The sequence below is a fragment of the Cercospora kikuchii genome, assembly GCF_019650295.1.
Source record: "Cercospora kikuchii DNA, contig_00008, whole genome shotgun sequence".
In the NCBI taxonomy this organism is placed as follows: Eukaryota; Fungi; Ascomycota; class Dothideomycetes; order Mycosphaerellales; family Mycosphaerellaceae; genus Cercospora; species Cercospora kikuchii.
Window position 1 is genome coordinate 1,317,223 of NW_025408589.1, and position 13,455 is coordinate 1,330,677.

The 13,455-nt window shown below is 52.1% G+C and overlaps 5 protein-coding genes across 5 annotated transcripts; 2 read left to right on the forward strand and 3 right to left on the reverse strand.

Moving 5' to 3' along the window:
• Positions 1 to 389: 389 nt before the first annotated feature.
• Positions 390 to 2,150, reverse strand: CKM354_001170700 (uncharacterized protein; the record flags this gene model as incomplete). Its single annotated transcript, XM_044807207.1, has 4 exons — positions 390 to 1,189; positions 1,244 to 1,429; positions 1,479 to 1,956; positions 2,010 to 2,150. 4 exons carry the CDS (start codon positions 2,148 to 2,150, stop codon positions 390 to 392), a joined length of 1,605 nt encoding a protein of 534 aa, XP_044663142.1.
• A 324-nt stretch (positions 2,151 to 2,474) lies between these two features.
• Positions 2,475 to 3,740, reverse strand: CKM354_001170800 (uncharacterized protein; the record flags this gene model as incomplete). The annotated part of the gene is made up of 3 exons (XM_044807208.1): positions 2,475 to 2,866; positions 3,059 to 3,437; positions 3,486 to 3,740. 3 exons carry the CDS (start codon positions 3,738 to 3,740, stop codon positions 2,475 to 2,477), a joined length of 1,026 nt encoding a protein of 341 aa, XP_044663143.1.
• A 1,393-nt stretch (positions 3,741 to 5,133) lies between these two features.
• On the reverse strand, positions 5,134 to 6,491 carry CKM354_001170900 (uncharacterized protein; the record flags this gene model as incomplete). The annotated part of the gene is made up of 2 exons (XM_044807209.1): positions 5,134 to 6,000; positions 6,054 to 6,491. The coding sequence occupies 2 exons, from the start codon at positions 6,489 to 6,491 to the stop codon at positions 5,134 to 5,136; spliced, it is 1,305 nt and encodes a 434-aa protein (XP_044663144.1).
• Positions 6,492 to 7,088: 597 nt separating this feature from the next.
• On the forward strand, positions 7,089 to 9,204 carry CKM354_001171000 (uncharacterized protein; the record flags this gene model as incomplete). The annotated part of the gene is made up of 5 exons (XM_044807210.1): positions 7,089 to 8,248; positions 8,302 to 8,522; positions 8,581 to 8,622; positions 8,737 to 8,935; positions 8,991 to 9,204. The coding sequence occupies 5 exons, from the start codon at positions 7,089 to 7,091 to the stop codon at positions 9,202 to 9,204; spliced, it is 1,836 nt and encodes a 611-aa protein (XP_044663145.1).
• Positions 9,205 to 11,001: 1,797 nt separating this feature from the next.
• CKM354_001171100 (uncharacterized protein) lies at positions 11,002 to 13,427 on the forward strand (the record flags this gene model as incomplete). The annotated part of the gene is made up of 4 exons (XM_044807211.1): positions 11,002 to 11,184; positions 11,231 to 11,263; positions 11,318 to 12,198; positions 12,260 to 13,427. 4 exons carry the CDS (start codon positions 11,002 to 11,004, stop codon positions 13,425 to 13,427), a joined length of 2,265 nt encoding a protein of 754 aa, XP_044663146.1.
• Positions 13,428 to 13,455: the final 28 nt, after the last annotated feature.

Here is a 13,455-nt window from a genome sequence, read left to right on the forward strand (position 1 = left end):
CCATCTTTGTCTGTAAATCTAAATATGGACCCCTTAGCGTGATATTTGTGGACACGCTAGATGGATTTGTCGTAGATTTCCGCCGCCACAATGCTTCTGGAAGGTCTCATTATGCTTGGCGTTCGTGTTCAATCGCTGCAGTACACTTCACAGCCGTGGCTACCTCTGAATGCAACTACCTCTGAGTGCAGACGCCTGACCAGATCGGCTCTCGATGCGTGAAAAGCTTTGCTGATTGGCTTAGCGACGTTCGGTTGCACTCAGAGGCAGTTGCATTCAGAGGTAGCTACGGTTATTCATCGCTTCATCGAGGCGTTGAATATTGCCTTTGGAGCTCTCTTCGATAGCTACGACCTAACTCAGAGATCTCCTATCGAGTACCGACCGACTCAGAGCGGCGATGAAATCCATTGCTTGCTGACAGGATCCAAGAGCTCCTTTGAAGCCTTCTCCCATTCCGCCTTCACAATAGCTGCTCGTTGTGGCGACCTCGGCGTGATCGTTGCAGGATACTCCTCAGGCATGCACACAAAGCCTTGTGTCAATTTATCTGGGTTGGGCAAGATAGGTTTGCCACTCTTGTTCTTTGCGGGCGTTATGTCGAATGCCCAGAGGATGCGCGACATTCCCAAATATAAACTTCGCTCCGCAACGTGCATACCTGGGCAGATGCGGCGACCTGCGCCAAACGTGAACATGTCTCTCTTCGTTCCGTCTGGGTTTGATGCGGAGTCATAGAGTCCGAGAGTATCGTCCTTGTAGCGATTGGGGTCGAATTGTCGCGGGTTCGGTGCTCTGTTTGGATCCATGTTGATCGACCAGACATTGTTCATGACACCGGCGCCAGCAGGGATGACGTATCCTTTGTACGTGTCCTCTTGAGTCGCAGCATGTGGAACAGCGCCTAAGATAGTGGTGGGACACCATCTCAAAGTCTCCTTCATTAGCATGCGGATATACGGGAGAGCAGGCTGATCCTCCATCGTGGGTAGTCTTGAATCTCCGCAAACGGCGTCGATCTGCTGCTGTGCGAAGCGTTGAACCTCCGGATAGAGAAGCATAGCTTGCACGAAGGCATACAAAGTGTTCGAGGTCGTGTCAGATCCAGCTTCGAGGAGCGTGCCGGATATATAAGCCGCCTGAGCGTCCGAGAATTCGTCCTTTTTCTGTGCTTCCGCCATACCAACGCCTTGAGCTCGAGTCAGTACCAGATATGTAGTATCAACGAGACTGGCTGACTTACAGAAACAATGATTGATGGTGCCTTCCTTGATCTCTTTCTTCGCGCGCAGCCAATGCTTTAGGTAAAGCTCTCGTTCAACTTTGTGAAGGTCTTTTGCTTTCTTCTGTAGTGGAAGGATGAAGTCTGGCAGCTTTCGAATGATCGGGAACGCATCGAGCAGAGCTGCCACGCCTGTCATATTGATGTCTGGTCAAGGTTAGCAAATGTGCGCAGACAGAGCGACGGAGTGACGTACCCGCGAACTCCGAAAAGCCCTCGAAGAGCTGCTGAATATCGGGATCATTAAATGTCGGCGTACGCCAACCAAAGACCATCGATGTTGTCAACGCATTAGAGTACCGACGAATATGCTGAAGGAAGTCGTTGGGAGATTCCAGCAGATCGTTCAGCATCTGCTTATTCTCCAGTGTCTGGTAGGGTACAAAGTCTCCCGCGACAGTTGCGTTGAGTAAGTGGTGGAACATTTTTCTCATGCTTCGCCACTTGGGAGAGTAACCCATCATCAATACCCTCAAATTATCCGAGCATAGCTCCTGACCAATGTAAAGCTCTGGTCGATCGGAATAGTTTGAGCTCCGCTTGTCCATCAGGTCCTTGATGGCAACATCACTGGAGAGCACGATCAAAGTCTGTGTGCCCAGCATCAAGCTGTAAATGTCGCCGTATTCTTCCGCCCATTTCTGAAATTGCAGGTGTGCATCTTTGGTCGGCATCTGGATACATGTTAGCTCGATTGTGTGGCAGCTGAATGAACGGCTTAGCTTACCTGATGAATATTTCCTATAATTGGCAACGTAGGTGGTCCAGGTGGGTAGTCCTTTGGCCTCTTGCCGATTGAGAGCAAGCGATACAGGCCGTAGACCAGTAGGCCTACCAGGCCAGCAATAAACACTGATGATCGTTCCATGATGAATTGGGGTGATTCAATCTGCATCGTGCAAGTAGACCTTGTGCTCTGCCTTTATAGACATGGCAGCGACTGCCGCCATCTAGCCCGAAGCAGGACAGCTTTGCCATTTGCACCATTCAGTCTGTTGGCATGTTCACGACCTGATGATCTTCTTCTCAGTCGACCGCTATTGACCAATGAACTTTCGTGTGCGATCGACCAGTGACCAATAGCACCGCTCCAATTCCATGTTACGGTTTTGCGTTGCGGTGAGGGGGTGGGCGTTTTAGCGGAGGCCGATGTGGGAGACGACCGAAGTACCAAAGTACCGCCAAGCCTTCCTCAGAGCATGACCTTTTGGAACTCTGCGATAAGACTGTTGACTTGTCGCATATCAGTATCATAATTCTCGAGAAGCTCGTCCTTGGGCTCGATCTTGACTTCAGGCTCTTCGCAGGACTTCTCAATCGCATCTTGTTCCGACCGGTCGAGTCGTTGGACGAGCATGCTTGCTAGCATCCAGTACTCGGGTGCAAAACGTGAGAATCCTTCGCGCTGCCAAAGTCTCGTCATGTCTAGAGTCAGCAATGTGGCCTCATGAGATCTCATGACCGCGTCGACTTTGATATGCCTCTGCCACAAAAGATGCCAGTTCGCCAGGGCATTGTAGATCGGACCGAGCTGCAACTGTGGACTGAATGATTGCTGGACCTGGAAGATCATGGAATGAATTGCTGCGAGTCGTAGTCAGTTGTGGAACCATTAACTGTGGCTATCTCTGAATGCAACGATCTCTGAGTGCGACCGCAGGTCGCTAAGCCAATCAGCAAAGCTTTTCATGGATTGAGAGCCGATCTAGTTAGGCGGTTGCACTCAGAGGTCGTTGCATTCAGAGGTAGCCACGGTTATTACACAGGTAGCCTTACCCGAGGTCGCAACGAATAGATTGAGAGAACCAAGATGTCCGAAGCTGGTCAACTCGCCGTCCGTGATCGTTCTGTTGCAAATCATCTCACATGCTGACGAGAGCAAATGAGGCTCCTGGTGGCTGATCATGACCTGTTGCAAACAAGTCTCGCTATTTGATGCTTGGAAGCATGCATCATTGCGGGCAAAGCTCATCTTCATCTCTTTTATGGCCATCCGAGGCGGGACGTTGTTGAAGATCACAAAAGCTGTGTCGAGTAGAAAAATCCATAGAATGACTCGGATCAGTTCTTCTCGTAGTATGAACTCTTGCCAGTCGAAAGCCGCGGAAGAGTAAATTTCATGCCTCGCATGTCTGATACCGACGTCTCGTGCAACCTATCCGTTTTTAGTGCCAGAACTCATCAGCGCAGTGAGAGGACTCACGGCAACGACTGTGCTGTAACGAAACCGTCGAATGCGACCCTTGCTGGAAGTGCTGCCTTCCCAATTCTGATACAACATAACGATATAGGCAGCCTGCAGGGACTGAATCTTCGCTTTGCTTGGGAACAATCTGCGGTCTTCCTCAGTACAGAATTGGTCGTCACGAAATACCGCTTCCTCCACACAATTGAAAAACTGTTTGGCTGCAAGACGGTCGGCCTCGCTGGAAGACACGGACGCTCCGATCGTCACCATCGCCGCGATGAGCACAGGCTTGGCAATACTGATCTCGAAGGTTGGTCGATGAAGCAGAGGCACGTTCGGTGACCAAATAGCCCAATATAACTCAAGGAAGAAATGGATGTGAGAGGCAGAAAAGAACTGTCGGCAATCATGCTCGGTGGCTCGGTCCCAGGAGATGTTGACAGCACTGTTCCGAGGCTTCACCTGACATACTTCCGCGATCAGTAAAGAAATTTGGTCCGACACTTGTTGCAACTTCGTCACGTCGGTTGCGTCTATGAATGGCAATCGGCACCGAACGTGGTCTTCGAGCAGCAAGCGCTCTTCTTCAGTACAACAGTCGAAGGAAGCCACAAGTCCTTGATCCCGCGTGAACCTTTCAAGGAAGTGTAGCGTAACTGGGATTCTTCTCTCCTCGTGGTCGACTGTCGAGCCGCCGAAGTTGAATATCCGATCGAAGATGTCTCCATCGCTTATTGTTGAGTCGTCGTGCCATGGGATCCAAAACGAGGTATCATGGCTAGTGTGTGTTTGTGCCTCTCCCTGCATAGACTGTTCCAGTTGGCTGTAAGTACAAATAGCACCTCTCGTCAAACATCCGCGACAAGGACGGGCGGCATCGCAAGCCCGCTTGCGTCGAGTGCACTGGTCGCATGCTTTCTTGGTCAATGCCACTCTCTTCCTCGGACCGACACAGGTCTGCTGATGGCGCTTGAGTACATCAGAGCGCTGAAAGGTGGCCTGGCAGAGTGGGCAGCTGTACTGTTTGGCAGTACTGTGACTCTGCAAGTGGCGTTTCAGATGCTCTGGTCGTTTGTATGTTTTGTGGCACTGCGGGCAGCTGTGCAGTTCTTCCGGGGGTGTCTTGTCTTCAGTGTCGTCCATGTCGTCAATACTGACGGCATTGCTGGATGTTAGGTCCTTGGAAACTACCATTACGGCACACGACAACTAGATCCAATGATGAAGGTCGCCAAAGCGGGGTCTGGCGCCGTACCTGCATCTGGGCCAGAGAAGATCATCAACATTTTCACCAAAGCTTTCCATCTCTTCTTATACGCTTGACTACGCACATCTGGGGAATTTCAATCGTCCAGTGAACCCAGGGTCACGTCGCGTCCGTGACTGCGACGCGCTGTCGGCCAACACCGGACTCTGCATGGAAGGGGATGGAAGCAGAGCGCAGGCAGAGGCAGAGGGCAACGTATACGACTCCATTCTGGTCCAGAATTGATGCCTAGATGGAAACCTCGTGGCGAAATTATTATGGGGAATAATAGGGACAATATTGTGGGAGATGATGAGGCAGTGGCAGTGGTCTGCCATCGCTCGGAGCAACCCGGGCCGATGACCTGAACACTGAAGACGCGTCGCGTCTTTGCAACAACCTCAGCAGCACCAATATTTACAACGGCACAACGAGCCTCTTCCCTGATATCTGGCCCTGCCGCATACGATCCAATGCCGCGTTGATCCCTTCAAGCCCGCCGGGCGCGCTTTCAACCACCGGCAGACTTAGCACGTTGTGCTCCAAAGCCTGCTCAAGCCATGCCGTCAATGACAGCCCGACATCTCGCACCTCGTGGAACAACTTGACGGGCACACTGTGATACACCACGCCCGGTATCCGCTCCTTGGGCAGAGCTGCAAGGCCGACGATGTGGGACTTCTTGTCGCCGTCCACCTGCAAGCTGTTCGCCAGAGCCTCTGCGGTTGGCTTGCCCACGGTGTCCACGCCGAATCGCAGCTGGCCTCTAGTCAGATTGCGTATTATATCGCTCGCTCGTGCGGCATTGTGGCTGTCAACCAGCACAAAATCTTTGGACTCCATCATTCGGGCGCCATGCTTGGCCACATCCACGACCAGTATTACTTTCAGTCCGGCCAGATGAGCGAGTTGAGACAAAATCAGAGCACTCGTGGAAGAGCCACCCCATATGACTAGCCACTCCCCTGTTACAGGTCGCTCGTGCTCAGACATGCTCAGACACTCTGATACTGTGTCTGAAGGCAGGTCTCCCAGGGCGGTTCTGCGAACAATCTGCCGGATATCAGGGCCTTTGGACCCTTTTGCTTCGGCGATGTCTGGAAGCTTCAAGCCAAGGCAGACCCCGAGCGCGAGAGACGCAGCCACGAAAGCAACTCCCAGGGCCGAACCATGAGTAACTGGAATATGTTCCGGCAGTCGGCATACTGTATGGTCACTTGCGATGGCGTATTCTTGGTATGCAGCTTTGCGAACATCGCGATAGTCGGTCGATCCGCATATAACCTTGAACCTGTCAGTGACTGGGTCGAATTCAACTTGGATCTGATTTGGCTTACAGTATCGCCCTCCCGTATGTGGCTGTGTCTGGGTGCCTTGACAACGGTTCCGGCGAAGTCTCGTCCAGCGATGTAGGGCAAGTTGGGAATGCCAAAACCATAGTCGACAGACTTCCAATCAATCGGATTCAAACCGACTGAAACGATTCGTACCAGCAGCTCGTTTCCATTCTGGATTTCCGGGACAGTGTGTTGCCTCGTCAGCACATAAGGCGTTTTTACATTATGTAAGATGAGCGCTTTTTGTTGTTGGGGTATCCTAGCGGGCTCAAGCAGCTCACACTTGGAAATGATGTTTGCGAGCTTCCTGTCGTCCAGCACATTCACCCGAGAAATCGGAGTGGCGGTCCCCCAGTCGATGTCCTCGCCAAGATCCAGATCATTTTCGTGATACTCGAATGACATGGGATCAGCGGGCTTGACTGTCGCAATGCTCATTTTCCGGATGCCGTAAGATGTTTGTCTTGGATTTTGCTTCGAATTTTGTTGTACAATGACCTTAGGTCCTTCGGGAGGAAGATGCGGCGAGAATGCAGTATGGACTGCCTATCGATTATGACAAATCAGAATCAGGCTCTCTGGAAAATCGTCCTGATTTCACTTGGGTCTTACACATGCACTATCTGCACGATCTTTCCTGTGGATGCTCTCCACTCTCACCAGCATTGCGTGGTCACCATCGCTGTCTCCGTTTGTTCGAGGTGCCCACGGGAACGCCGAAGATTATCCGAGCCAATGTTGCCTTCTGACCTATGATTGCGCCATATCACGAGCACTCCAGCTTACCACAAGCGTTCGGAAAGCCACTTTCGTTGCTTGGGCGTTTCGATCACGACAAATGGCTTCATTGGGTAGACGGATCACTCGTATCTCTTTCGTTGACCAGAGGTGAAGGTTCATCGCTTCGGCTGATCGGCAAAAGCTTGGACGCTCCAGGCATTGCGAGTGACTATGGATGCTTTGATCGAGACACCATCTCGATATACTCAAGCTGGCAAGTGAACGGTATCTCGCACCTTGGCAGCACATAGCAAGATGGGTTCCGTCGAAACAGCTTTGTTACCGGAAGCCGTTGCTGGCGATACCAAACTTGCCACCTCCACCATCGTTGAGTTGAAGACCGTGAGCGAACAAGAAGCATCTGATTTGAAGAGCGATTGGACGTACCCTTGGCCTACAGATTTCAAGATTTCCGAGCACCCAGTCGATGAAGTCCGCAAGCTCAAAGTTGCTGTCGTCGGAGCTGGCTTGGCGGGCATCACCGCTGGAGCTCTGTTGCCAGCTAAAGTACCTTCCATTGATTTAACAATCCTGGAGAAGAATATCGACGTTGGTGGAACCTGGTTTGAAAACGTCTATCCGGGAGTTAGGTGCGACATCCCAGCTCACGTGTACCAAAGCACTTTTACGCCGAATACCCAGTGGACGGAGGAATATGCTCAAGGCAAAGAAATCCTCGCATACTGGCAATCAGTGGCCCGCAAGCACAAAGTATATGACTACGTTCGGTTCAAGACAAAGGTCGTTGGGGCATACTGGGACGAACAGCGCGCCCAGTGGAGACTTGACAGTGTCAACGTCGAAAACGGCAGTTCGGTCTCGGAATACTACGACTTTTTCATAACTGCGATCGGCCACTTCAACGACTGGAAGCTACCATCATATCCCGGAATTGAGAACTACAAAGGTCACTTGAGGCATAGCTCAAACTGGGACGTCAACTTCGATCCGAAAGGAAAGAGAATCGCCACTATCGGCAATGGAGCTTCTGGTATTCAGGTCACGACGGAATTACAGAAGCTTGCTGACCACGTTGTTCACTACGCACGGAACCGCACTTGGATCGCGGGTAGCTTCAATCCCGCTGTCAAGGATCGACAAAACACGCCCATGTATTTTTCGCAAGAGCAGCTCGAAGACTTCAAGGACCCGGAACAATATTTGAAGTACAGAAAGAGTCTCGAGGACAAGTTTTTCAGAGGCTTCGATAGCCAGCTTGTCGACTCCGAAACCTCCAAAAACTTACGTCAGAACTTCATTGAGGCGATGCGCGCTCGCACCAAAGATAAGCCAGAGCTTCTGGACAACTTGGTCCCCGACTTTCCTCCTAATTGCAGACGTTTGACGCCAGGACCAGGATATCTCGAAGCGCTGTGTGCTTCGAACTTGGAATTCGTGCAAACACCTATTGAGCGGTGTGTCTACTCTCTCCTGCCATCTAGACCGAGGCACAGCTAATCAGCAGCAGTTTCGTGGAGGATGGTATTGTGACCACTGACGGAGTTCATCGCCAAGTCGATGCCGTAATCTGCTCGACCGGGGCAAACGTTCATTACGCACCGCCCTTTCCCATCGTATCTGGCGATGCCGACCTGTCTCAAGATTGGCGTGCCGGTGGCAAGTTCGGCTGGCCGAGGTCGTACCTGGGAATGGCCACTGATGGTTTCCCAAACCTAGCCTATATTCTTGGTGTGTGGCACAATTCCATGACTGGCATACATTGGGTAGGCTGACCACCGTTCTCTAGGACCAAACCCGGCCGGCCCTAGTGGGACCGTTCCGCACGCAGGTATGAGATCATGCTTTGCTCGCTGATGATCGAGTCTCCGTGTGTTTTGCGATTCGCTCGATCTGGCTCAAAGTGGTGCGAACGGTGAAGAGTCGCGTGCTGACATGTGGACAGCCGAGAACCAGATCACATACATTGCCAAGATCTTGAGGAAGATCTCTTCTCAGGGCATACGAACTATGACTCCTTCGAAGGCAGCGACGGACGACTTTGTTGCATACGCGGATGCCTTCTTTCCTCGCACAAACATGGCGTTGAAATGCAGCTCTTGGAGTAATGGAGGTCGTCCCGGTGCGCGTATTCATGGACATTGGTGAGTCCACCGTCACGTTTCCGATCATCGGTGCTCTGCTGACGGATTACACCAGGCCCGGTTCCGGCGCGCACGCTACATACATCCGGCGGGAACCCCGGTGGGAAGACTTCGAATATACTTACGTTCGGGCTGAGAACCGTTTCGCGTACTTTGGCAACGGCCAGACCGCGAAGGAACAGGATCCCGGAAGCGACATGACTCCTTATCTGAAGCTCGATCAAGCCAATGATCTGCGCAATCTGCATGAGTTCTGGTGGGATTTGTGAAGACATTGACGAAGCCATTTCAATGCGGCTCCGACTGGTGTGAAACTGAAGTTGCAATAAGGTGCGACACTGGAAGGGGTATCCTGGATTACAAGATTCTGCGTTCCTCGTTCTCACCCAGACACGGTAACCAGAGAATGTTCGAGTCCCAGCGGGCTGGCGAATGTCTGGCCAGAGGACGAGGCACTGGGCTAGAATGAATCGCCACCTCGGTAAGACCACCACGTAAATCGTATATCGGTGTTGCACGCCCGCTATCACAACGAATCATTTTCTCGAAGACACCACATCAGGCAAGAAGCAAAACTATTGGGAAACGCAGTCGTACAGAGTAGTGGAGCGCAGCTATGGTGGCGTCGATTTATGCAGCCCCCATGTCACCCCAGCTCGTCCTTGGCATGCACCAGTTGGCGTCTTGAAGTGGTTCAACGACTAGACATCTTTTACGTGTCGTTTGCTAATCTTGCCATTGTTCAGTCACACGAGCAAAGAAGTCTCGACAATCATGGTACACCAATATTATATCGACCTTTGACAGGCGACATGCTTCTGGAGTGCACTTCGATACTGACGCCACACAACACGGAACAGCACTCGCCGCGGACAGTCTAGCTTTGGGAAGCCACACAAAACTAGGAACGTACGCCAAAATCGTTGCAAGGACCACGTGGGAACAGGAAGCCCTCGATTTGGGGAAACCCAAGAAAGCAATGCATGTAACCTTTTCACCAGTCCGCCGGTGGCTGCTAGAGTGGATCTGAATTGGTCGGCTGCTTGTCAAGGTTGCACGCTGCTTTACCACGTGCTGATAGCGTCTGCCTCTACAACGATCTCGCAAAGCAATATAGCAAACTAATTTGGCCGGGAAACCTCACCGCACGCGACATCCGCTTCAACCTGCTGTTGGCAAATATCATAACCATCCAAGCCGAGCTATTGCGACGCTGCTCAAGCTATGACAACATTCTCACCATAGCCTCGATGGAGGGACCGCAGCACACCAGACCACCAGACGATCTGCGACTGGAAGTGCAGAGTACCATGCTACATGAACCACACCCAACCTGATCTTCGGGTCTGACCTGCTGTGCACCTGCATTCCTCCAAACGCCAGCTCTGCCCGACAGCATGGACGCGAGATCCTTGACTAGGATCGCGTCCAAGTCCTATTCGTCAACTGGCGACCAAGCCACTCCATGAAATGCCTCGCCTTAGGCTTGCAGCCTCAACGTCACATCACAGTAGACCACAGGCTACTGCTCTCATCTGCACACCGAAAGAGCGACATCCGAGCAGTGGTACGAGGGAAGTGACAGGACATACGTGCAGAAAGACTTCGACAATCTCACCGAATGCCCCAACATCGCGAATTCGCATCAAGGCACTTCAATCTCGCCTTTGGCTGCAGATCTGGACGCCTCACCTACTTGGAGGGCTTGAAGTGAATTCTACTCGTCCGATGTGTACGTTACATGCGATTGCATTAGCAACGAATACCAAGATCAGCCTCGATGGCATGGCGTGGCAGGCCATGCGCACTTCATGGAGCGTCGCACACATGTGCGCGCAGCCTAGAAGCCAGCATTCACATGGCGTATGCAATTATATGTACTGGCTTGCATGTGCTCCGGCATCTGCGTGCTTCACTTCACCCTCTGCCCAACCTGTACCTCAACAACTATCGACTTGATTCCACTGCACTTTCTTCCCACCTTACCTCACCAACAGTGGCCCTTCACAATCGAACCACTGTGAATTACTGAGAAAGCTAGCTAAGAACGCTAGAGCCCATCCGACATGAAGATTCTCTTTCTCTGCACGGCGCACAATTCATTGTCGCAAAGGCTGTACCTAGTCTTGACACGTTCTCACGATGTCACAATCGAATATGCACTTTCGGATGAGGCGATGATCTCTGCTGCAGGTCTCAGTGGACCCGATCTGATCATCTGCCCATTCTTGACTACTCTGGTCCCAAAGGTATGCATCCCCAAGCGAAATTTGCAATGCCACTAACAACACTCAGCAAATATATGAGCACTACATGACACTGATCATAGTAAGCTACATCCGTCTCCGTCCAAAGAACCACGACCGGCTAACAACAGGAAAGCATCCCGGTCCTCCTGGCGATGTTGGTCCAAGCGCATTGGACTGGGTCCTCCTCGGCGATGATGGCTCCATCGACGACTCTAGCGCTCTACTCAAGAAGCTCGATCAGGAAGGCATCAGTCCCGGTCGATCGCATTGGGGCCTGACGGTTCTCCAGGCGATTGAGGAGTTCGATGCAGGACCTGTGTGGGCATTTGAACAATTCAACATCGACATCGACCAGCCAGGGTTGACCAAGTCCGAGCTGTATCGGGGCCCGATAACACAGTCCGCTATCACTGCAACGCTGGCTGCTATCAGTCGGATTCAGACTGCGGCGAACTTGATCGGAGCTGAAGATGGCCTGGTCACTGGAAGCATTGGCCCTCAGCTTCGGGCCAGTGTCAAGTTTGGTATCGTGTCTGTCACTGATGCGCTGCCATTTCAAGGAGGCAAGCTTCACCACCGACCCTTGCTCAAAGCTGCTCAACGAGACTTCGATATCACCAAGCACAACTCTCAACAGATCTCTCGCCGCATTCGATGCGGAGACTCTCAGCCTGGAGTGCTAAGCAATGTCTTCGGCCAAAACCTCTACGTCTACGGCGGCATGATCGATGACAATGCCGACTCTCGTACTGCCATCAAGCTGCCTGGGCTACCCGTTCCTATCCTAGGCTTCCGCAATGAAGCAGTTTGTCTCTCCACTTGCGATGGTAAAGGCATTTGGATCACTCATGTTCGACGCATGAAGACAAAGCTGGACAAAGCATTGTGGCCCAAGGTTCTGGCCATCTTTGGTCTTCTGCAGCTCGGGCTTATCATGACTGAGGATGTCTTGTCATACACCTGGTCTCCACCAGCAGACTGGCGATTGTCGACAACGAAGACATTTCAAGAAGTGTAAGTAGAACCTTTCTATGAATCGAGTGAATTGGAGCATGAAGCTGACTTGAACATGCAGATGGGTCGACTTCGAGGTCGACGAAGATCTCCGAAGGACGGCATACGTTTATTTCAATTTCTACAACGGAGCCATGTCAACAGCTCAGTGCTCTCAACTTATTGAAGCTCTCGACTATATCCTGTCTCAAGCGTCGGCCACCGTCCCTATCACAGCAGTGGTTATGATGGGAGGCTCCTATTTCTCCAATGGCATCGCTCTCAACGTCATTGAAGCCGCGACTGATCCAGCCCTCGAGTCCTGGCAAAACATCAACCGCATCGATGATGTTGTCCACTACCTCTTGCACGAGTTCCCATCCAGAGGCATCGTCACAGTCGCTGCAGTACGCGGTAACGCCGCTGCAGGAGGTGTAGCGCTAGCAACTGCATGCGACATTGTCGTTGCCGGGCAAAGCGTTGTACTCAACCCTGCCTACCGCGGTGTCGGTCTGTTTGGTAGCGAATACCATACGCTGTCCTATTACGGTCGGTGCGGTCAAGTCAATGCAAAGAAGATCCTCACTTCCATGACGCCGCTCAGTCCACTCCAAGCACAGTCAATCGGACTTGTCGATTACGTCTTCCCGGGCAGTGGCGCTATTCTCGACGACTACATCCGCAGCCACATCGCCTACCTCCTCCGGCCCGGCATCATCAAGCGTGGACACTGGAAGAACAACGTCGATCTCTCGCCCGCATCGCTCGCCCAAGCTCGTGCCCACGAGCTGGGAGAAATGAGTCTCGACTTCTGGTCTCCACGATCAGCAAGGTACCATACGCGCCGCTTCGCCTTCGTGAGAAAACTCAAAGCCACTCATACGCCCTTGCGCTTCGCCAAACATCGCCGCGCACTAGACGAGACCCGTCGCGATGAAGAAGAAAGCGAAAACTTCGACAGCGTGGAGTATTATCGCAAGCTAGCAGAGGAGAAACTCGTTGCTAGTCTCCGACAGGCTTTGACAATCGAAGTCGGACATGCTCTCGCTCAACGCGAAGCACAGCCTGTGCGACAAGACTCTGTCGTCTGTTCGATCCCTGGAATCGAAATTATCGAGAACGAGAAAGACCGGAAGAAGATGGAACCAATCTTCTCTTGCTATTACAAAGCTCCTTCTGAAGAGCTTACGCCACCCGAGAGCCCGCTGAGTCCTGGACAGATTGTTGATAGGGTGACTTCGGCATTCTAGATTGGAATGATTGACAGACAGAAGAGTG